The sequence below is a fragment of the Plectropomus leopardus genome, chromosome 18 (genome assembly GCF_008729295.1).
Source record: "Plectropomus leopardus isolate mb chromosome 18, YSFRI_Pleo_2.0, whole genome shotgun sequence".
Taxonomy (NCBI): Eukaryota; Metazoa; Chordata; class Actinopteri; order Perciformes; family Serranidae; genus Plectropomus; species Plectropomus leopardus.
Genome location: NC_056480.1, coordinates 6,076,556 through 6,100,548, shown reverse-complemented (window position 1 = coordinate 6,100,548; position 23,993 = coordinate 6,076,556). Strand labels below are relative to the sequence as shown.

At 38.6% G+C, this 23,993-nt stretch overlaps 2 protein-coding genes across 2 annotated transcripts; one reads left to right on the top strand and one right to left on the bottom strand.

Moving 5' to 3' along the window:
- Positions 1 to 3,275: 3,275 nt before the first annotated feature.
- Positions 3,276 to 6,280, bottom strand: cdca5 (cell division cycle associated 5). Its single transcript, XM_042506671.1, has 2 exons — positions 5,900 to 6,280; positions 3,276 to 5,327 (listed from the first exon to the last, which is right to left on the bottom strand). Exons 1-2 carry the CDS (start codon positions 6,162 to 6,164, stop codon positions 4,804 to 4,806), a joined length of 789 nt encoding a protein of 262 aa, XP_042362605.1. The 5' UTR covers positions 6,165 to 6,280; the 3' UTR covers positions 3,276 to 4,803.
- Positions 6,281 to 6,340: 60 nt separating this feature from the next.
- Positions 6,341 to 23,603, top strand: psmb2 (proteasome 20S subunit beta 2). The gene is made up of 6 exons (XM_042506672.1): positions 6,341 to 6,532; positions 7,995 to 8,117; positions 8,283 to 8,353; positions 20,738 to 20,900; positions 22,012 to 22,061; positions 23,384 to 23,603. Exons 1-6 carry the CDS (start codon positions 6,442 to 6,444, stop codon positions 23,483 to 23,485), a joined length of 600 nt encoding a protein of 199 aa, XP_042362606.1. The 5' UTR covers positions 6,341 to 6,441; the 3' UTR covers positions 23,486 to 23,603.
- Positions 23,604 to 23,993: the final 390 nt, after the last annotated feature.

Sequence of the window (23,993 nt, the reverse complement as noted above, 5' to 3'; positions counted from 1 at the left end):
CCAGCAGAGCAGGGAGCTTCCTCTGTGCTGTCAAAGCCTCTGGATCATGTCCCCATTGGTCTTTCTCTCTCTCTCTCTCTCTCTCACACACACACACACACACACACATGCTCCCCTCACCCAGTTGCTCCCCTCAAACCAACCTCCCTCCCTCCCCTCCCTCTCATGAAAAGAGTGTCTTGGCAGGGTAATTAAGAATGGCCTCTAAACACAGGAGAATGGCAAGAACGCTCCAGATGAAAGTAAATGATTAAAATAATTACAGGCTGAGAGCTGACGAGCCGGAGTGTGGGGGTGGCCGCCGGACATTTGTCGGTAATTAGATAATTAATCTGAATGCAAATGATGAGCCCTAACGAAGCAGTCAAGCTGAACCAGCGACAACTGCCGTGAGTGAAATGTGGGGAGGGAGGGGAGAGGAGAAAGCAAGAGAAGAGAGGGTAAAAAAAAAAAACATGAATATGAGTGTAAAATATCCAACCTCCCCAAAAAAATCAGCATGAAAAGCAAAAGGCAGCAGCAGCAGCAGCAGCAGCATTGTAAATCAATAACTGTTCCTGGCAGCTCAAAAACACTCCTACTATTTCGCTCCTGTTTGTAACTTTCACTCGTAGTGACAAGCAGACATGAATGCCTTGTTAAAAATATACAAAAAGGCAAGCCACCATGTGTTGTGCTCTTGCAAAAAAACAGTCTTCTCTTCTCCCAGGGAGCTGAAAATGCCAAATGAAGGGACGAACATGAAATGGCACCTGAGGAGGAGAAACAGAGCACGCTTTGCACACCCTAAAATGCGTGAGCAAATTGTGGATTTACTCGCTTGCTGCTGCACACTCATTATTCCTCTATGTCTCTCTGCCTCTCACACACTCACAAATACTGTCAGCATGTGTACGTGAGCTCGCAGCAGATGTAAATAACCAACTTCATAGTTTATTCAGAGATAGTTTTTTAAGGTGTATAACAGGTGGAGATGTCAGCATCTTCTGCTTTAGATTTAAATAAAGATCTTCAGGCTTTATGTGTCTCAACTAATGTTATATTGCTGCCAAAACTGTTGTCTGTGTTTCAATTGGACAGTATAAAAACAGTCATTAATGTCAGAGGATTACTAGCAGCTGGGACGTAAATTTTAACACCATCATGAACCAAGAAGCTCCCAGATCTTTCAGCAAGACAGCTGTGGCTCTTTGAGCTGTATTAGGAAAGTAAAGTCATTATTGTAATCTTCTGAAGAGCAAATTCTGTTCCTATAGATAGCAAAATTATACTATTTTTTGATAACTTACTTTGTGGAATTTCAACATTTTTCAATAAAACCCTTTTCTCGTTTATCAAAAGAAGCAAGACAACAAATTTTTAAGTAAATTTAAAGGGGCATTTCATCCCAAAATCAAAACAAGGTGTTTTCCCTCTTACCTATATGGCTGTATGTGACAGTGTAATGTGACTATGTAATGAAACTACATGGTACTCAGCTTTCGGTGCTCAAAGCGCCAAAAAAAGTGCATCTGAAAATCTCAACAGTGATGTCTCTTCACAGAAATCATGACCCGAATACTTAATAATCCACAGACCTTGTTGTGAGCAGTTTCACGTAGGAAATATTTTCTTTCTATTGAACTACATCTGCCAACTGTATCATCGTGCAGAAGGAAGTGTGCATCTACTCATTAGCAGCAACAGTCGGCCTTGGTGCACGCTTTCTTCTGCACGGCGATTCGATTGGCAGATGTAGTTCGGTAGAGACAAAATAGTTCCTACATGAAACTGCTCACAACAAGGTCTGTGGATTATCTTGCGTTACCAGGTAACGATTTCTGGAAAGAAACATTGCTGTTGAGTTTTTTAAAATATGTTTTTGGCGCTTTGAGCACCACAAGGCGAGTGACATCTAGTTCTATTAGTCAGGCATTTCTACGGCCGATATCTCCAACACTTGGCAACTCACACCAAAACTATCAAGACTGATGAATAGTACTGAAGGTAAGAGGAAAATGTGTATTTTTGATGTTAGGGGGGACTGTCCCTCTAAATGTAAGTATTGGCAATATTAAGAAGTTAGGAGAGTAGAAATCTGAACATTTGGTGATACAAAAATAGTGGTGCTACAGACACATTTTGGTCAGCATGCTCCCAAAATTTTGAGGTTCAATACTCAAACCTTGTTGCTACTATCCTATGAAAATACTTGTGGAAAAGGAAAAATTGACAGAATCATTACTGTTTGGATTACACTATAACATCTGAAGAAACTCTACTCTTAAACAGAAATCACATACAGCAGTTTCAATGATCGTGTTTGCTTTAGGAACAAATCAAACCAGAGTATCGAGCTGGATTTGTAAGCTGCACATTCAGAGGCAGACATGACGGCTGGTAACACTCCCCCCTCGTTAGTGCAAATTATGCAACACATCCACTTACACCTTTAAGAGGCTCTGGAGGAAAACGTTTTACCTGTCCACCATTCTCATTAAATCCAGACAGATCACCCACTCACTCATTCAGTCTGCCTCGTCATAATCTCTGGAGAGCAGCGCTGTGTACGAATGTGTTCGTTTTTTCAGCATGCTCGGCTAGCACCTTGTCAGGGCCCTGTGCAGGTTATCAGTAACATGTGCTGTCATCCTCCCAAATTCTCAGCTGTACGCAGCCAACAGTCACATTTCAATGCTCAGATTACCTTTATCTGAGTGTAGAAGCTTATTTTTTAATGGCATTGTCTGAACCAGCAACCAGAGCTGCTCCCAGGAGACCACACACACTAACTGGACTTTATCTGAAGTGAAAGTTGTCACAATGTGCAATTAGTGTAAATATTTTTTTAACTGTCGAGTATGGCATCTTGTTGTTTTTTAACTATTTATATTGTTCTTTTTGCTTTATCTTGTGCATACCTTGCTGCTGTAAGAATGCAAATTTCCCCATTATGGGACTAAAGCAGGATTTATTTATCATACAAATGGTGTGTCATGGTTTAAACTCGGAGATTAGTTGAGATTTTGCTTAAATATTACAAACAAGAATGTCACTGAGGCCACATAGAGAGGAAAACTGACAGTTTGTGGGGTTTTTTTTATAAAGGGTATGTGGAATTTAAAATGCTGCAAACTTGTTTTAGGGTTTAATCAAAATTGAAGTTACTAAAACTCACTGAGAAAAATGAAAATCTGAAAATGCTGTTTTGGCAGAATTAGGGATTTCTGTAAAATAATGTTGTGACTGAAAGAACCTTAAGTCTGCTTGCAATGTCTGATATAATTTGTTGAATATTTATTTGCATTCACATGCAAGAAAAAACAAGAAAGAACAGATAGTTGCATAAAATTAACAGTCTAAGAGCATCAATTTTCTGAGTCTTATTCTGAAATATTATGTCAAAAGTGAATGTAAAACCTCCTGGTAACAAACTGAACTGCTGCTCACATGTTGTTTTTCTGTTGTTCAAATATCATTAAGACATACAAAATGCCAATTAAGTCTAGTCAATTTTCTCCTGATAAAAATAATCCCTTTATGGCGCTCAGATGCTGTAAATAATGTTTCAGAGTTTACAAATGACGTCTTCCTCATGTGATTACAATACTAATGTCAAACTGTCACATATTGCCCGTCTACAACAACAACCAGTTTCTGCTAAAAAGTCAATTAAAACAGACAAAGCCCATTTAAAAGCAAACTCTTAAAATTCAGTTTTATCACTCCAAGTTGGACCTTTAACATGACAAATGTAAGATATCGGATCACCCAAAACAAGATCTGTGTACATGTTTCATTAATAATAAAAAACAAAAAAGAATATGTTTTTGGTTTTACTTCTCTATCTACTGATTTTTTGACCTAGGGCTGGGCAATACGAAGAAAATCAGACATCAAAACATTTTTGACCAAAGACCTTAAAATAGATATTGCTGGGTTGAGTATTGGTGCTTTCACAAAATATTTATACAATGGATTTTTGATAAATAATCAGTAATGTGGATATAATGAATCAGAGTATGAGGTCAAATAAAAGAACAGCTAAAACTGTCTGGTGGTTTCAGAAAGTGTTACTGTAATGCAGCCTTTAATAACAGAAGACAATACTAATGATCTTAAGATATCCGAAATCTTAGACAATAGTCTTATATCACCAAACTGATATAATTAGGGATGCATAATAGCATCAGCACGATATTGATATCAGCAGATATTGGCTATAAAATGAAATATTGGAATTGGACAATGTGCTGATTACAAACAAGTATTTTTTTATTTATTGACAAAGTGAACATGTTAAAACATTAACCCCAAGTTGTTTTTCTTATTTTGCACAATGGATGAATAATGGATACACTAAAAAGAGTGTATTCGTGTACCCATCTGCGGGTCATCACAATAAGAGTATGCATAATATGATGTTAATTCCTTTACAGAGGAGACTTGATGATCACTAAGATTAGTTTGGGATTAAAGTGGATATATCAATATTGGCTGAAAAATGAGTTTTTATACATTGGATTATCGGATATCGTCATATTTATAAAAAAAAAATATATATATTGTGCATCCCTTGATATAATATTGATGTTTGGCCCAGCCCTAATTTGAACACATAATAATAGTCTAAACAACCAAATTAAGATCTATTCAACGAATGAACATGCAATTCCAAAAATATAAACTAATTTTACAGCATGAAGAGCAGGAAAAAAGCAAAAACATGACTGTTTTGAGTATGAGGCACACAGATAAGTGTTGTCAGTTCTTCAGCATGTTAGAGACAAAAACAAGATTCCTTCAGTCTTTCAGTCACATTATTTACTCCACGATCAACTCAAACTCCTCTGCCTCCTCAAACTCTGCGTTCATCTGTGCAGCCAGCTCGTCCAGCTCCGTGCTGCCGATCTCCTGCACCTTCTTCCTCCTCTTCCTCTTCTCCTTCACCACAGCCACTCCGGGGATGTTTGGGTCCGGCTCAGGGAAACCTGAACCACAGTCCTCCGCCTCCAGCAAAGACGTGAATGAGTTCAGACCCGACAAGGATCCAGAAACCTCCATCCCCGTCTTGGACAGCTCGACCCTTCGGACCACTTCGGGGGTTTTCAGCTTCTCAAAGCCAAATAAGCTCTCCCTGGAGTTGGGACTGTTGAAGGATTTGTCGCTGAGCCTGCTGTAGGAGCGGCGCACTTTCTGTGACCACACCTCGTCCTCTGGATCCACTGGGGGCTGTTGGGCATGAGACGGCAGCGGTGAGGTAGGGAGGATCGGGGAGAGGATAGTGGCCTTCTTCTTCTTGGCTGACGAAGAGCTCCTACGTCCCGGGACAGGATCTGGAGTGGAGACTAGAGACAACAACAATTAGAAAAATACTTTTTATTGCCATTCCATGAAAAATTGAAATCCAATTCTATAATAACCCAAATTTGTAGAAAAAAAATTAAAATTTGCCCAACACTTATCACTTAATAGACACAAGTTTGCTTAAATATTTACTTCAACATAAAACTTTCTTTTGTTTAAGTTACAAAGTATACTTTCCCAATACAATACAACATATATACAATAACATGTATATTATTTATACATTTCTATAGGTATTTCTATATGTTATATATAATATAAAAAATCATAATATCCTCACATTAAGACTTTTGAAAGATTAATTTAAGAAATTTTAATACCACTTAAGGCCTTATTTTTAGACTAATGAATTCAATGCTTTTTAAGACTTTTTAAGGATTCAGTTAATCTGCAGGCAATGTAATACTGATAAAGTACATGCAACATGTTACTGTGAACTTTGAGTTAAATTAAAAACGAATTTGTTTAACATAAGTAACGTTTTTTATGGCTCATCAAATAACGATTAATCGATCGTAAACTCTACCAATAGTCGATTAAGGTAAGCCCTTACCCTTTGCAACCCTGGGGGAGATCCTTGGCTTGTTTTGGCTGCTCTCCGGCTCGGATCGTCTCGGTGTGTTCTCCTTGTTCTGCTCCGACGGTGCGACCGTTTTTCTGGGAGCTATTTTCCTCACAACGATGGAGCGTTTGACGGCAGCCATCTTTGTGTCAGTTTGAGCCTGCGGAGGAGAACTCAAGCGCGAGGACCGTCTTCTCTGCGAGCCGTTAGGATTATTATTTTCCGCCATTACGTTTTTAGGCGTCCCTTCGTTCATACTGACCTCTTTTGTGCCGAAATAACGGATTTTCCTTGTATTTCACCGACAATCGGGGGAGCGGTGTCGCTTCCCGTTTGACACAAACAACAGCGGTCCGCTCAAATCGCCCGCCCGAGTCGCGTGCAAAGAACGACAGACCGTTTTCCGGTGACGTCAACATTCTGCGGCACCCATCTCAAAGTTTTGCTGTGTAATCTGCACAGCCGAGGCTAACCGACGGCCGCTATTTCTGAGTTTTATAGAAATATATATCAGCTCTTACTTGTTAAACACAATGGAATATTTAATCGGGATACAGGGACCTGATTTCGTCCTCGTCGCCGCCGATAATGTTGCAGCCAGCAGCATCATTCAGATGAAACACGGTATGACAACGCGTTAGCTTAGCGTTAGCCACTCAGCCGGTTGGTTTAGCTACACATGCTAACTGTTTTCTTAGCTCGTATACACCTGTAAACCAACTTTTACTACTCATAATTAGTCTTTAAAGCTATATTTATTAATACATAACGTGTAACTTCCCCTACTACCACAATATAGCTACATATCATGAATAACTTAAGAGTTTAGCTAGTTAAGCTAACTGTAGCCACGTTAAGTTTAAGCCGCGGATACATTTTTCTTATTATGTTTTTGCTCACATAGTTTAGGTATATTTACTCAGGTAACCGATAACAATATGTGCAAAATACATCACACGTACTGCAATGAGTTATATCAATTTTAAGTTTTAGAAAGTCAAGTCAAAGTTAGCAAGGTTAGCATAAACTGTTCAGTCAGGTTTCTGACAGCGAAAGTGAAAGAGACTGCATGACTTGACACAGTTCACTATGGTAGTCAGTGCATGGCCACCTAAATAATTTATTATCACAATTAATTAACATCTTAGTCCTCTGTTTAAGTTAAAGCCGCGTATTAATCTTTCTCGTTCTGCTTTTGTACACACATTTGGATATTAATATATATGTGTAAAATATATGGCATGTACTGCACTGAGTTGTATTAAAGTTGCTTTTCAGAAAATCTAATGGTAGCAGAAACCGCCCAATCTGGCTTCTGACATCAAAAATGAGATAGCTGATGTGATTTCACGTTGCTTTCTCTGGCACCTAAGAAGTGGCCACCAATATCATTTATGAACACAGTTAGTTAATGTCTTAGTTCTCTGTTTAACCATTTGAAACCTGGATAGATCACCTTTCTTGTGCTGCAGCCAGACACCTATCACAAGTATGTAATCCTTTGAAACCTGAGCATATTGGTTTGATTTCTATCATAATCATGTGGAGAACAGGCAATGAGCAACATGGCAAGAAACGTCCCACCACTTGTGGAATTAAAGTTTGTGAAAAATCTCTGAAACTGAACTAGATTTATGATAAATAAAATTCTATATTTAAAATTATTTTACAAAACTATTATCATTTTTAAGCACTTTTTAGGCCATTTCCTTGCTCCTTTGTTTTTGTTTGTTCTTTAACTTTCTGGCTTTTTTGTTTGTTTGTTTTTAGGTTTGTTTTTGGCTGTGTGTGTGTGTGTGTGTGTGTGTGTGTGCGCGCGCACGCACTAATTTTCAATGTTCTTTTTTTCACTTTTTACCAATTTCTTGCTAGTTATGGGGTCATTTCTTCTTAAGTTGCTCATTGCCTTCAAAGAAATCAAGCCAATTTGCCCAGGTTTCAAAGGGTTAAGTTACAGATATATATTTTACTTTTTGTATTGCGATTGTTTGTATCCCCATTCCCTTCTAAAATAAAACATGTTTATCACAAAAAAATGTATGAACACAATGGTATAAAACAGAAATCCCATTTTTTTGCTTTTCAGACTATGACAAGATGTTCAAACTAAGTGAGAAGATTTTGCTGCTGTGTGTCGGAGAAGCGGGAGACACAGCACAGTTTGCAGAGTACATCCAGAAGAACGTTCAGCTCTACAAAATGAGGAACGGTAAGGACCTCTAAAAATGATGTCTCTGTGGTAAAACTCCCCGTCTTTCTCCTCAGTTGTCTACAAGATGTCAAGGCATTGACAATACTGTCATATCTCAAGGAAAAGTGTATTTGCAGAAGATTTATGAAAGCTTAAACTTTGTCTCACCTATTTTTGTTTTAGGTTATGAGCTCAGTCCAGCAGCAGCAGCAAACTTCACACGAAAGAATCTTGCAGACTACCTTCGGAGTAGGGTAACTATCATGATACACACCAAGTACTCATCCTTTTACAACACAATCATTAAATTCTATGACAGAATTTATATTTTAATCATATTAACACAGAGTTCCCTGTTAAACCACACGGGTTCTAAGCTGTATTTGTGTTTTTAGAGTGTCAGTCTCTAAAAACTATGCAACAAACCTGCTTTGTGGGCACAGTTAAAACCATTCATTTTTCACACGTCATAAATGCCAGTGATTCAATTAATTTGAGTTGGAATTACAGCTGCAGCAGTCACTCAATTAATCAATTATTTGATCAACCGAAAAATATTGTCAACTCTTTTGATAATAAATAAGTGATATGACTAATTTTGACTGATGCAATAAACACTTGCTTTAAAAAAAAAAAATCAAACTTGCATTGTTAAAGCATAACAAAACCATATAAAAAGTGTATAAAGCCATGGTTTTATTTTAGCCTGCATATCTACTGCATTTTTTGTTAACTTTTTTTTTATTTGTGCATTTGTTCTGAAATTGTTATTTGGAATAATTTGCTCCTGTCGGCACTGGTCTCATCTAAATGTGATGGTCTTCTTACTCACAGCCCATTAAACAGCCATCAGGGTTCCATAAAGCAGTGGTACTAACCTTTATTTTGCAGGAATTGTTTTCTCCTGCCCTAGGAAGATTTTGTTTGAGAGATATGACTATAATCATAACCAAAGTAACTGTTTTAGTTCAGGGGCCTGTTTTGGTTGTGTTTGCATTAGGTTTTTAATGAAGAAAATAATATTATTGGTGTACGTGCATCTGATGTGCATATATTCATTTTACAAGATCATTTCAACAACTCAGCACAATTTTTTACAGAATATTAGTAACCAGTTGCCCCGAATTTCTTTTTCTAATTTTTATTTTTTGGGGCTTTTTAGGACAATGTGAGTGTGAAAGGGGGAGAGAGAGCAGGGGGGACATGCAGCAAAGGGTAGGGGCCAGATTCGAACCCACGGCCACTGTGGTGAGGACACATACTCTGTACATGGGGCGCCGCTCCACCAGGCACCCCTACCCCGAATTTCTACTCGTCAAATGGGGTTTTAAAATAGAAAAAATAGCGGTTATAATTTGACATGTTAACATAGCCAAAGTGAACTGAAGATGACGTTAAAGTGAAATTCGACAACTTTTCAACTTTCCGCCCCTAGCATTTCCAAGTGGTATTATCATTTGTGTAGGTGTCGGAAAGACAACGAGATCGCTTTCCATTTTCCTCCGAGCCTCACAAATACTAACAACACAGGACACAGTGCATTTTGTTTTCCACCGTTATTTCAGTTGTAACTGAATATGTAAAGTATTTGCAGAGAATTTAAAGATACTCTTTAATAACTTGGTATAGCCACAAATAGCTATCGCAAAAAAGTGCCATCCTCTTCACATTTTAGTTGTGCCATGGTCGACGCTCTTTCTTTGTACCACAAATTGAGCCTTTATTTTCCTACAATATCATATGTGTCGGCAGACAAAATTGCAGTGAAAAGCGAGTCTTATAGGGGACCAATCTAAATACTAATGGTGTTATTATTTTCTAGCCATTGCATTGTGCAGTCAACATTTACTTTATAATAAAAAGTTAAAGCAATAAACTTAGTTATTTTCACATTTATACTGCTGCTTTTCCAAAACAAACTAAAGGTAGTAAAGCACTGTAACACATTTCATTTTACAGTCATTTTATACATTTTCTTTTATTACACTGCCAGAGATGATAGTGTGAAATTTGAAAATTGTCTTTGAAAATAAATCCACACATTGTTATTCACAGAAAACAAGCTGAACAGCCTTGTGGTGTCACACAAATGCAAATTATAACTTGCACCATCTGCTGTGATTTGTGTTGCCATGTAGTCTCTGACCTGCTTCATCTTTTATCCTTCAAGTGAACATCTTTTAAACCTGTTTAAACCCACTGCAAACACTGTCAACACCTGTAACTTTTTAAATTTCCCCAGTTAACAAAACAGAAGCTAATTAATCCCATGTACCAGTGGTCACCCTCTGAATTAAGCATATTCATCATGGGGAAATGAGTGAGCACACCTATAAATATTTTGATTGTTATTTTATCATGAAATATATAAATATTTTATTTTTTATTTTAACTTAATTACTTAATTTCTATTAAAGCTTAATTACATTCCTCTGTTAGCATTTGCGATCTCATTTTGCTTTAGGGAGTCAAATGATAGAATCACATATTAATTCCCATAATTTAAAGTAATACTCACTTAAGATTGCAGGGACTGTGACCACATGTGGGAGGTTTACTCATCCATATCACAACATGTTTTAATGTCCTCTTTAGACTGTATGTTTTGGCTTAAACTGGAAATTAAAAAACACTCAAACACAGTAGAGATCTTGCGTGATGAAGTGACACCGCTATGATGTAATACTGGAGATGTAGTGTTACTCCAAAGTTCCCGTGGGAGTTCAGTCTCACTTGCAATTACACCTGTGTTTATCAGCTGGGGACACCCAGGCTGAGCCAGTCGATGCATTTTGACAGAGTCAGGTACATTTGTCAGCTTGTTGTGTGAGTGGTGACGGAGGTTTCTCCCTCTGAGACTTCATGACAACACCTGAGCCTGCAGCAACATCTCCCACCCCAACTGCACTGTTGCTCTGGGTATATTATCAACATACCATGATTTTGACCTTCAATACTTCAATGCCAAAATCTGACCATCCAAAAACATGTGAAGGTGCAGAATTTCTCCTCATTACTCACTCGAGCTTGGATTTACAACCAGAAAAGGTAACCGGCTCATGTATCAGTATGCATTTGTGAGTGTTAGTGAGCTTGTTTGTTTATGCTGAACACGTCTTGAAAAGTGCAGTGCTTTTTTAAATTATTATGTGTGTCCTGAAGGCCTCGCAGAGACCTGAGGCAGTACAGTGGAAGGCACACAAGCAAGGATTAGTGTATTTACAATATATATTAAAACAATCACGGGGACTAACTCTGTGAATAGATATTTGGTATTTTATCAGTTTAAGGAAGTTTACTTACTCTACATTTAGGTGTTAATAGATAAAGTTTTTAAGCTTATTGTAGTTTCAGTTAAACCCCCAATTCCAAGTAATGAACAAATTTATTATGAAAGTGAAAGTCACCCTCAGCTTTGTGCGCCTGGTAGGGCTGGGTATCGGTACTCCATAAAGTATTGACCGAAATAACCCAGTACCAAGTAGTACTGAAACTTCTCCAGTCAAATGATACCTGCATTTAATCCTGTTTCAGCCTTGGGTTTGATCCCGAACAGCCTGAAACCCATTTGTGGTGTGGTAAAGTTAAATTTGGTGTATTTGGCGAAGTATGTAATTCAGCACGTCGAGATGCCACCAAAACGTTAGAAAGTATGGCTATACTACACTTCATTTCGTTTACATTAAAGTATAGAATGAATACTTGAATTTCTCTTGGTATTGGTATCACTTTAAGCGTACTGATATTAGTACTGGTATCATATTTTTTTTAAACGATACACAACAGTCCTACTGCTTTGCATTTCGACCCGCTATATTTGCCTTTTTTTGGTGCCTGTGCACAACTTTTGTAGCTTCTTTTTGGATGCGAGGTGCTTACCTTGTCTCTACCTTTTTATGAAGTCCCGACCTCACTGTGCACCGTGCCCAGGAACGTCCTGAACACAGCAAAATAAGAACACAATAACAAAATACAGGCAGAGGGCAGAGTCCCTGCAGACAAATACACCACCACTCACCTCTGGTGGGTCATAAGGAGTGATAAAGAGTGGTTACTTTTGTCCAAATCTATATATCGTTTCTTAGGAAAGTCCTGCGTAGCCTGTTATGTGTCCTTTTAAAAACATTAGGATGCATATAAATAGGATTGCAGTTAACAACTTTAAAATAGCAATCAATCTGACAATAATTTCCTACTTTAATCAATAGCATAGCAATGTCAGTTTTATTTTTTTTGCTTAAAAAATACTGAAAACTAGGAATCCATTATCAAAATATTTACTGGACAATTTCCTGTTGATTGACTAATAAGTTAATTCACTAACTGTTTTAACCACACAAATTGTACATTTGTTTTTTTGTTGTAGTGCATAGTTCATGCTACTATTTGCTTTGGCCTCTGTGTGTTTTTAGCTGTAACTCACTCAGTCAGATCTGCTCGACGTATCCGTGCGTTTTGTCTCTTGCACTAATTTGTTAAGAGTAGTGCAGCCGCTGCCTGTCACAATAGCAGAAGGGTGAAAATAATTACAAAAAACAATTAGTGTGGCAGAGAAGGGAATGTGGGACACATCGAACGGGGGATAGGGGTAGAGCAGGAGGGGGGGGAGGGGGGGGGGGGGGGGGTCCCCGGGGGAGACAAACAGGCCCAGTAGACAACACTACACAGACTGGAGTGTGAGAACGAGTAGGAGTCAACATACACACGGATACAAAATGCGTGTGCACAGGAGGGACCTATAGGATCAGGATCGTTTTTATTCTGTCAAGGTTGTACATGTTGTGGAGGATAACATTTATATTCATGTCTTGCCATAAGCTGGGAGTGTATCGTTATTTTCGTGCCTCACGGTTATGAATTTGGTTTTATGAGTGCAGGATTTACTAATGCTGCGTTCTCAGGAGTGCTCAGAAACTGAAGCAATAGCAGTTTCTCCTCTGCATCCCACACCTTCCTCCAGCTATGCTCTTCTCACATTCATCAACCTCCAGAGTACACGGACATTTGCAAATTATGTTGTATAAACAGGGTTTTTTTATGGTGTTTTCCCCCCCAGAACATCTTGAGTATGTAGAATATGTAATGTGTGTTGTCCATTTGAATGTGAAACAGGAGAAGCGTCTGCTCGAGTTTTGAACCGTTATACAGCAACAAGAAGTAACATTTCTTTAAGCAAACATGCAGGAGATCGAATCCGACCTGTTTTTGTGTCGTCTTTGGGCAGATAATGATTCTGTTTGAAGAAGCTTTACTTAAACCATTTACTTCAATGACAGTGCCACCACTTTAATTAATGAATAATCATTTTCATCATCAATCTCCATTCTCATCTACATTAATACATTAATCATTTAGTCTAAAAAATGTCAGAAAATAGTAACAGAAATGCCTGTATTTAAGAATCTGGAACCACTTGACTTCTGGCATTTTGGCTTAAAAAAATATGACTGAAAGCATTAACACCTGATCAAAGCTGTTCGGAGATTAATTTTCAGTTCAACAAATCATTTCAGCTCTCCATGATTTGAGTATTAATCCTGATCATTCTATAAATGTTAAACAGTAACTTTGGTGTTTTTCAGCTTGTATTCTATTTACCTTTTTTATTGTGTCTAAGTGATTAATTAGAACAAAAAAATGTGAAATTGACTCAGTATTGAGTGAGACAATTCAACCAGCAGCTGCAAAAGTGACTTTGGTGTATATATGCAATAGTGGATTGTCAGTTTACATCCACTAAAAGTGCTTGTTTTTGCTAAAAGCTGAGATTGTTATTCCAGGTGTCTGACAACATTATGGCAAGGATTCCTACAGAGGTAGATGTTTTTGTTTAAGAGTAAGATCCTTTTTATTTAATCGGAAAAAGCCTCAAAATCACCATGCCAAACTCAACAGACGACATGTGAATAAACAGTAGTTTTATTATCGGAAAACACATTTCATTTAAAGCCAAGAGAAACAAAAAAAGTCATTAAAAACTGTCTTGGTTCATCTTAACACTGTTCCAACAGTCACCAACTCTGGTATGGCTGAAAAAAACAAACCAAAAACCTTAATTCACCCAATTTAGATGTTAAAATAAGGTGGCTTTATACAAGCTAAAATTGCTGTTTTTTTAAATGGAGTCTGGTTGGTTTGTCAGTAGTGATTTTTAAGCTTTTTCTGGTTAAACAAAAAGGATCTTGGTCTTAACGAAAAGGTCTTCCTCAGTAGGGATCCTTTCCATAATGCTGACAGACACTTAAAATAAAAGACCTCCTTTGCAGCTGACATTTCGACATGTCATTGTAGGAAAAGCAATGATGAAGTAACGGAGTAACTTACTTAAATACTTAGTAGAACTGAGTCATTGGTAATGTTGTCAGTTTAACCTGCACTTTTCCTTCTATAACAAGTCAAAATGTCTGCTGTGAAAAAGGTCCATCTGAGCCTAACAGCGACAAAAACACTTACTGGACGTACATTGAAGAGTGCAGAAATGCCAATTAATTGCAGCTGCCACTGCAGCAGTCACGTTCAATACTGGACCAGATGCTTTTCACCATGTTCTGTCAACACTAGAGCTGCAATGATTTGTCAAGTAATTAATTAGCTAATGGACATTTTTTAGCAACTATTTTGATAATCTAATATGGATCATTAAAGTATTTTTCAGCAATAAAGCCAAGCATTTGCTGGTTTCATGCTTCTTAAATATGAGAATTTGATGCTTTCTTTGTCATTGCTGATAATAAACTGAATAGCTTTGGATTTTTGGACTGTCGTTCAGATAAAATACCATTTAAAGACGTGATCTTGGGGTCTGCAGAATTTAGCAGGGCATGTTTTACTGTTATCCAACATTTTATTGAGAAAATGATTAATGGAGAAATGTACTGGCATATGAATCGATAATGACAAAAATCACTGTTTGCAGTGTTTATCAATACTAAACTTGCTATTTAGTAAAGACGTTTGCTATAACAAAAACAATGATTCCAGAAAACAATTAAAGATAAACAGTAGAGGCCTTTTTCAGGGAAGACATTTGACATGTCACTGTTGGAAAAGCGCAGGTGTAAATGATAAAATGAATTATGTCTGAATTGTATTTAGCTTTATGAAGACAATAGAGACATCGTTAATGTTATCAGTATCACCTGTGCTGTCCTGCTGTGAGGAGTCACAGTGTCTGCTGTGGAAAAAAAGGCCCATTGTAAAGTTGTAAAGGCAACTTTTAAAAACATTTCCATCAACATGTACAGCGTAGATTAAGCCCATTTTGTTGACTAAAAATTTAATGTAGATGTAGGTAGATGAAAAACGCCTGTAGTCCAAGATCAATTCCTGTCTGGGGAGCTGGCTGCATATGTTGGAATTTATTTTAATTAATCTGATTAAATCATAGCAGATTAAAGTTTAGCCCAGATGGAAAGGAAAAGATAATGATCTGCTTTTGTGTATCAAATCTTTTTTTTTTCTACCATCCTTAAATCATATTCTAACCCCCCTCCACAAAAAAAAAAAAAAAAAAATCACGTGATGCCACTGGCACATCCAGACCCTTAGGTTAAAAACCACTGGCTGATAAATTAATCAGTGGTATATTGTTAATTCTGATGGCCTTATTCCTGCAGGATAAATTACAGATGAGTCCTTTAGTCTGAAAGATGTCATACCCCAGTGGCTGCAGACCTCCGGGAGGTGTAGTTAGCTAAAGTCAGCAGAGCATGTCGGCGCAGAGTAAGCGAAACCCCGCTCACATACGACTGTGCGCTTCTTACCAGCCCGCCGTCCAGAAAAACAACTCCGCTAACCTCTGGAGTACCGCATTCACTCAAGCTTTAGAGACGAGACAAAGAAAATAAAAAACTAGCGGTAAGCATAATCACCTGAGGCCTCGGCTCCGCTGCATGCATGTCAGTAATGATACACATGAAATTCACCACCGAGCAAAACAACAACTGCAAAGTTTTAGGGGCATAGAAACTCAGCATCTGTTCTGCCTCTATTTGTTTTAGCTTCCTGTCTGATGCACTGTATTATTTGCAAAAATTGTGTATTGAAGATGAATAAGGATTAAATTGATGTTGAATATACAGGTGTATTTAGGTGTAGGAGGCTCAGACATGAGGTTAAACAGATACAGCAAAGCTCAGGGGAGGCAGATGGTTTATAAATATAACATTTGATTTTTTTTTTGCAGATTATGTAGAAGCCAAAAAGCCTCGCAGTCATCAGTTTTTGTATATATATGTGGATGTTTGCTCTGCAGTTTGCTGAAGAAGTAGAATTTAGTCAATGCGCAAAGTTTGTTTATTTTTAGATTTTCCTATAAGGCCGCACAGCAACAGTTAGCCTCTGTGCGGTGGTGATCTACAGCTGGCCCCATATGGGTTTGTAAAATATTTTGTAGCACGGGCACACAATGGGTACAAATAATTACTGGCGCCATATTGCATGCGGCTCCCCTGCTCCTGCACAGATGAACAATTAATACAGCAGATTGAGGAGAAATGCCAATAAAGAGAACATGCCCCGGGGCAGGGTGCAAAAATAGGGGGAGGGAGGGAGGTGGGAGGAAGAAGGGGAGGGAGGGAGTGCTGGAACGTGGAAGAGAGTTTGGGGATGAGTTTGTGATGATTTTTTAGAAGCCTGACCTTATTTTGTGTCACAACTGAAGCCGTTTTTGCTCTGAATCGTACACTGCTGATGTCTTAAATTCCCCATGAATTGAAAAAAAAAAAACACTTTCCTACTGTTATTATTTATCTCTTGTTATATGCAAAATATATCGGTTTTAGAGTATTTTATATCAAAATCCCTGTCTTTTTTTTCCTGTAGAACAGTTTCAAATGATTGATGACTCATCCTGCAACGAGGGGCATTTACAAAAGTTCATCCAATCAAATGAGACTTTGTACGACGAGCTAGCCGCACTGGTCGTGTAGAAGCACTTTTCGCCCTTTGTGGGTTGTAGTAGCTAACAGAGCAGTATGGCAAAAGAAAGGGCAACACGTTCTCATGCCAATTTGTTACATGGTGCCATTGTGACCTTTCGCATCTTCTCCAATGTTTTAGGTGTTTTAGGTGTCCTGCTTCAGCTGTTTACGCTCCTGAATGCTGTTACAGCGATGTCAACAAATGCACATGGTGGGATGAAGCAGCACGGTCTTTGTGTTTACACCACAGTACGGACTGTCACAATGGTCATGAATAGGCAACAAAGTCAGGGATGGTTAGGTTTAGACAAAAGAGGCACATGGTAAGGTGTGGGGAAAAAAAAACTCTGGACTCGAAAGTTTGTTGTTTGTGCCTCCCCGCCCGCCCCATAAAGGCACTCGCGCTCCTTATTTCACGTGGTTACCATTATCATACCTGACGCTGTCCTTCAGAGTTTCATGCGCATGCATCTGGTTCTGTCCGGCCGCATTCTCAAGTGTCATTTTTTTAAGTTTTCAAGAAAAAATCACAGATTTGCTCAGGTTTTAAAGGTTTAGATGCCTATGAAACATGTCTGACTGCAGCACAAACAAAACAATGAAAAACCCCACACAAACAAACAAAAAATCTGAAATTGATCCAGGTTTCAAAGGGTTTTGAATCCCTCTTTGCAGGCCAGGATAAATCTTGTTAAAGGTGTGTATTTCGGGGAATTTTGATCTAAACTGTCTCTTGGCTACTTTTTCTTTTTTTTGGACAAAGCCAGGCTAACAGTTTCCCCTTGTTTCTAGTCTTTGTGCTAAGCTAAGCTAACTGGCTTCTCGCTCCAGCTGCATTTTTGCAGCACATACATGACCGTGTTATGAATCTCATTTAACTTGAGACCAAAATGCAATTAAAAGTCTCCAGAATGTCAAACTTTTCCTTGAAAACCAGGTGGAGCCGGTTTGTGTCTGCTGAAGGTGACAGTAGCAATGTGCAGGTGAAGCTTTTGTTTCGTGGGTCGTGTTTGGCTGAGAGGGAAGCGTCAGGGGGGGGGGGGGATAAAACATATGATGTGTATTGTTTGCATGTGAGCACGGGTGTGAGTTCAGGTGGCTGGGTTAACAAGGTGCCTGGTTCCCTCTGAGGTGACATGGGAAGGGAAGGTTATTTTGATGCCAAGTCCGTATTATTGTTACATTGTAACCAGTGAGACAGGTGTCTGGTGGGTGGGGGTGATGCCACTGGGGCGTTCGCGAGGCTCACGGAGGAGTTAAAGCACACACACTTAAACCCGCACACAATAAGATATTCATCCTGAGATTCACGCCCGCTGTGCACACTCACAAACACAGTCTTTCTCACCTCTGTGTGTGTGTGTGTGTGTGTGTGTGTGTGTGTGCGTGCGTGTGCGTGTGCGCGCGTGTACACCTTCAAAACCGTCGTTAACACACAGACTAGTGCCGGTTCCACGGGGAGTATAACGATCATCATTGCCCTTGTGGCAAACGCAGCGCTAACACACAAGTCAAAGAAATAAGCAGGTTGGCTCAGAGATGAATTGAAATGAGAGGGCAGGTGTGCAGATCGCAACTCGTCTGGCATCGTATGAGTCATATTTGCCCCACTGCACGACTTCGAATGCGATGTTATATTTTTCTTGTTGCATTTGAACCGAAAACAGTACACTGCTTCTACTGCCGTCAAAAATTTAGGCCATAAGTTGTTTTGAAGCCCCCTAAAAATGGTCTAGCTTTAAAGGGATTTTTTAAAATGAGGAACAGTGGCTTGCAAAAACGAAGAGAGAAAATTAGTGTTTTGGAGGAAGAGAGGGGAGAAGAGGCTGGAAGCGTAAAAGATGTAATTTAAAAAGAGAAGACGGGGGGGGAGGAAGGGGCAAGAGAAACGACTTTAGAAGTTTTTAATGAGCCCTGGCGCTACTCCAGGGCACAGGGTGAAGGCGGAGGAGAGGAGGGGAGGGAGGGAGGTAAAGAAGGGATGAAGAGGGAGGGAGGGTGCAACGGAGGGAGCAAGAGGGGTGCTGACTCCCAGCAGATGTCACACTGCCAGTGACACCGTGATTCTCCCCCTCAAACACTCAAACACGCTCACCTCCTCTGTCCTGTGACGCCCTTTCACCTTTCCTCTCCCTCCGTCACTAGCTGCCTCTCCCTGCGCTCTCTCACTTGTGTTTTTTTGTCCTCGCTGCCGTTTATGCTGCATTATTCACATCTCACCTAAGTGGAAAAGTCAGTAATTAAAAAACAATTTCAGTTAGTTAAGAAAGAGAAGTTTTCGAGTGGTTCTGTAAGATGTCTTGCTCTCATGACCTGGTTGATAAAAGTTTGTAAATGCACGTTTAAGTACAATAAGGTACAAATGGCGACACAATACATATGTTGATGGTGATGTTGGCACCTCTGATTGAAGAAAAGAACTGTATAAATGCAGAAATGGTGCAATACGACTCTAAACTACTCACAGTATGCTCTCATATCGAGCCATTTGCCAGTTGTTATGTTTTTCTGATTCTTACACGATGTTCACTTGACTTGTCACAAAGGCTACGTTCACATTACAGGGCTTAACCCTTTGAAACCTTGAGAAACATCCCTTTCCTTGTGCTGTTTTTACACACCTTTCACTAGTATTTAAACCTAAAATGGCAATAAGCAGCTTGCTAAGAAATGTTCCCAAAAAAAGAAATGAATAGATTTAGAATTACAAAAAGGAAAGAAGCTAGGGTTAAATGTCTGGAGAGAAAAAAGAAAAAGAAAGATAAGGAAAAGCTATATTTATAATTATCATACTTAACATATTTAAAATTAACTTAAATAATTATTATATATTTTTAAGAACTTTTTAAAAACTTTCTTGTTTTTTTGTTTTTTAAAACAAATTTTCAGGTAATCTTCTTGTACTTTTTACTAATTTTTTTGCTGATTTTTCAGGACATTTTTTCTGTCCTTGCTCATCCCTTTCTTCCCATTTTTTAAAAAGAAATCAAGCCAATTGGCTCAGGTTTCAAAGGGTTAATGCTCAGTTCAGATATTTTATCCTCAGATCCAGTCTTTTTGCCTAGACTGTTTACGTTCATGCTTTAGGTGACCAGTGTCTGACTTCAGTGTGAAAGGATCTTTTCCCTGAAACGCATCACATGCAACCAGTAACCAACTACCAAAAAAACATCACATTTTTGAGAAAGGCACCTGGGATAAAATGAATGGCACGGGCTGTCGAGCTTTTATTGTACCTAACATTTGCTGCGGAGGTCGGACTATAATTTGTTGTGTGTTACAATGAGGGTGAGAAGCTGAAGCGACACAAAAGCCAAAAAGAAAAAAGCGCATACATTTAGATATGACTGTTTTCATAGCAGTCGCACAGCCAATAATCATACATGTGTCAGATTTAAGACCACATACGGAAATAGCCCAAATCTGATTGGAAAAAAAATCTGATTTGTGCACCTGCACCACTCTGAAAAAAAAAACACAAGAGCAAAAAAAAAAAAAAAAAAAAACAAATCAGATTTTTGCTACTCTGGGTTTCAATGTAAAAAAGCCAAGCAAGTCCACTGAACCCTGTGAAAACACTTGTATAATCACTTGTGTGGTTCTAGAGTTTCTTTCCAATAGTAACATTGAATTAAGTTAGTGTGCATCTCAAACTGACACCCTTCTCATAAATGTGAAAATTAATTCTCCTCTCCTCCCTCCTCGGTCTCTCTCCAGACTCCGTATCATGTGAACCTGTTGCTGGCGGGCTACGATGACACAGACGGCCCCGGTCTCTACTACATGGACTACCTGTCTTCCCTGGCCAAGGCCCCCTTCGCTGCCCACGGCTACGGAGCCTTCCTCACTCTCTCCATTCTTGACCGGCACTACAGACCGGGTCAGTGCAGAGAAATGCCTCATGCATGTTTCTGTTTGCATGTTCTGTTTATTGTTCCTGTGAGACACACTGGAAAGACAAGAGAAAGAAATAAAATATGGTGCAGGTCTGCAGAGCGGTCACTGCAGGGGTTATAGAGTTGATTCACACTCTGGTCACAGTGCAGACTCATATGACTGTGAGGGGTCTCGTTAAATGAAATTATTTCACCTAATAGCAAATTATAAGCATGGAAACATCGTTTTGAATGTTTATTTAGTGGTTGTTTGTAGTGAAAATACCTATTATAAATCTGACAAATTATCATCTCTCTCTTTCTCTATCTTATTTTTTTTTTATAACAATTTCTTGTTATTCCTTACATGGCATCACCCCCCCCCCCCCCCTTCACCAAAACCACTGAATTTCACAGTTAACCCTTTGACACCTGTGCAAATTGGCTTGATTTCTTTCAAGAACGCAGGAGTTACAAGTTATGTGTTAAAGAGAATTGCCTGAAATTTAGTTTTAAAATTATTATTGTTATTGTTAATTATAATATGATAAATATAGGGGTAAAATGGTTCATAATAATTTTAACAATGATAATTATAAATATCATTTTCTGGACTTTTTTAAACTATTTTTGTCTTTTTCTTTACTTAATTTCTTTTTATTTGCAGGACATTTCTTTTTATTTGCAGGACATTTCTTTCCAAGTTGCCTTTTTGCTTTTGTAAAGATTTTTTGGGGGCATTTTTGCCTTTATTAGACAGGACAGAGTGATGGCGTGAAAGTGGGAGAGAGAGGGAAGGACATGCAGCAAAGGGCTACAAGCCAGAATCGAACCTGCAGCTGCTGCGGCAAGGACAGTGCCTTCATACATGGGGCACCCGCTCTTTCCACTGAGCCACCAGGCACTCCCTTTTTGCTTTTTTAGCCTTGTTTTCAGAAGAAATCGAACCATATTGCTCAGGTTTCAAAGGTTTAAATGTGTATGAAAGGTGTCTGAAGCCATAACAAGAAAAGTGATAACAGCTGTTTTCCTGCTTCATTTTAATCTCATTTATGTCGCTTGTCATTCCCTTTTTCTCCCATTTCAGCTCTCTCATTTTCTTCTTTTCTGTTCTAGATCTGACCCGAGATGAAGCGGTGGATCTGCTGAAGAAGTGCATCGAGGAAGTGAGTTCAGGAACTTTTTTTTCATTCCTACTTCATAAGTATAAATAAGAATAATAAGCATCTTATGTAATTGTCAGATAGCAACTGCAGAAGTGGCCTCAGTCGGTGTATTCTCAGTAACTTGGACAGTTCGCTTTAATTTGGCTTTTACTGGGAGTCTGTATCAAAAGTGTAACGCCCATTGAATCATCGCTGACCTTCGATCTGACCTTTGTTCGGCCGAGAGGACAGCTGCTGGCCAAACTCTTCGCCAGGCTGAAATTTACTGGACAGAAATAGTTTTTACATAGGCTCCAGAAGAAGAAATCAGCATAGTTTTTGTTTATTGATTCACAGATTTTTATGGGAATATGTTGCAACCTTTTCCTACAGTGAAACCAGCGAGCTCCTAGCCACACCACGAGCCATGAGCAATCATTACAGATACTGTTAATAAATTCACATCATACAAAGAGTTGGAGATTTGTGATTTTAAACAGTCGTTTTTGGAGATTATGCTTCACCAAGCAAATCACAGGAAAAAACTTGCGGGGGTCCTGAAGAGTCTTTCACTCACTGAGTGTGTTTACTGTATTTAAATATGGGATATGTGTGTATTTTTATGAGTGTATGCTTCGTATGCGTGTTTTTGTGTGTACCTACAGTATGTATACATATTTTTACGTGTATATGTAGTACTAGGTTCATTGTGGTTCAGATTGTAATTGTTCAAATCAGTTCGATGGCCCTTTGTTATCACATAATTTAGATTTTATTTTTATTTTTTTAATATATTTTTTTACATATTTTTACTTTTTTTTTTAACTGTCATCACTGTTGTTGCATTGTTATATTTTTGTATTCTCATTCTTATGACTATTATTAATTTTATTTTAACCTCACCTCTGAATGTTTTGGTATATATAAACATATAAATTAATTAAAAAGAAAAATGTCAGTGGGACACCTATCACCCTATTGCGGGCCAGATTTGGTCCCCAGGCCTTATGTTGGGTATCACCGTTATAAAGGGAAATTAGTGTTTAGATGCTAAAACACATAAATGGAATATTATAAAACAGTTATAAACAGGTTATTCATGTCCATGTAAACGCACTCGCTGTGGACTGATGCATTTGACAAAAATGAAGCAGATCTGTTTTGTGTCGGGCGATTGACAGGCACCAAAAACACCTCTGAAAAGGCCTTTAGCCTTTAGTAGTCCCACTTAATCACTCTGTGCCTCCTTTCTTTTTCTGGTTCCACTTGTTTCTACATCCATTCTGCTTATCCGTGTCCTCATCTCATCTCGTAACATTTCTTGTCTTTTCTCCGTCCGCCAGCTGAACAAGCGCTTCATCCTGAACCTTCCCTCCTTCACCGTCCGTTTGATTGACAAGGAGGGCATCCATGACCTGGAGAAGCTCACCTCCAGCACCAAGTGACCGCTCACTGCTTAACTACCAACCCTCACGCCCGCGTTTCTCTCCTTTTTTTTTTTTGTACCGATGACCTCCTTGCTCTTTCTGTTCCAATAAAAAGTGACACACAGTTGAGATACAAGCTCTTTGTCCCTGTGGTGCTTTCTCATTGCTCTCTAGTCTACTCATCTGCACATAGAAAGAGAACAGCCTTCTGGCTGTGTACTTTTGCACTTGTACTCGGTGAGTGTGGGTAATGTACACTTGCTCATGCTTGTACACGTGTAACAAAAAACACGCTTGCACATACGGTGTTGTTTTTTTTTAAAAAAGGAAAAGTACTTTGCTTGTAGTTTTTTCTCTGAAATACTGAACTACATAGAAATATTGGTCTGCAGAAGTCAAAAATTCGTGCTTATTTTAACTGGTGTTTTGGGACTTTTATTGTATAATTTTTTACACTTTATATTATTATAGTAGTACTTTATATTATAAAACCAGAAATTATCTTTGGATTTCCAACTTTCCAGCA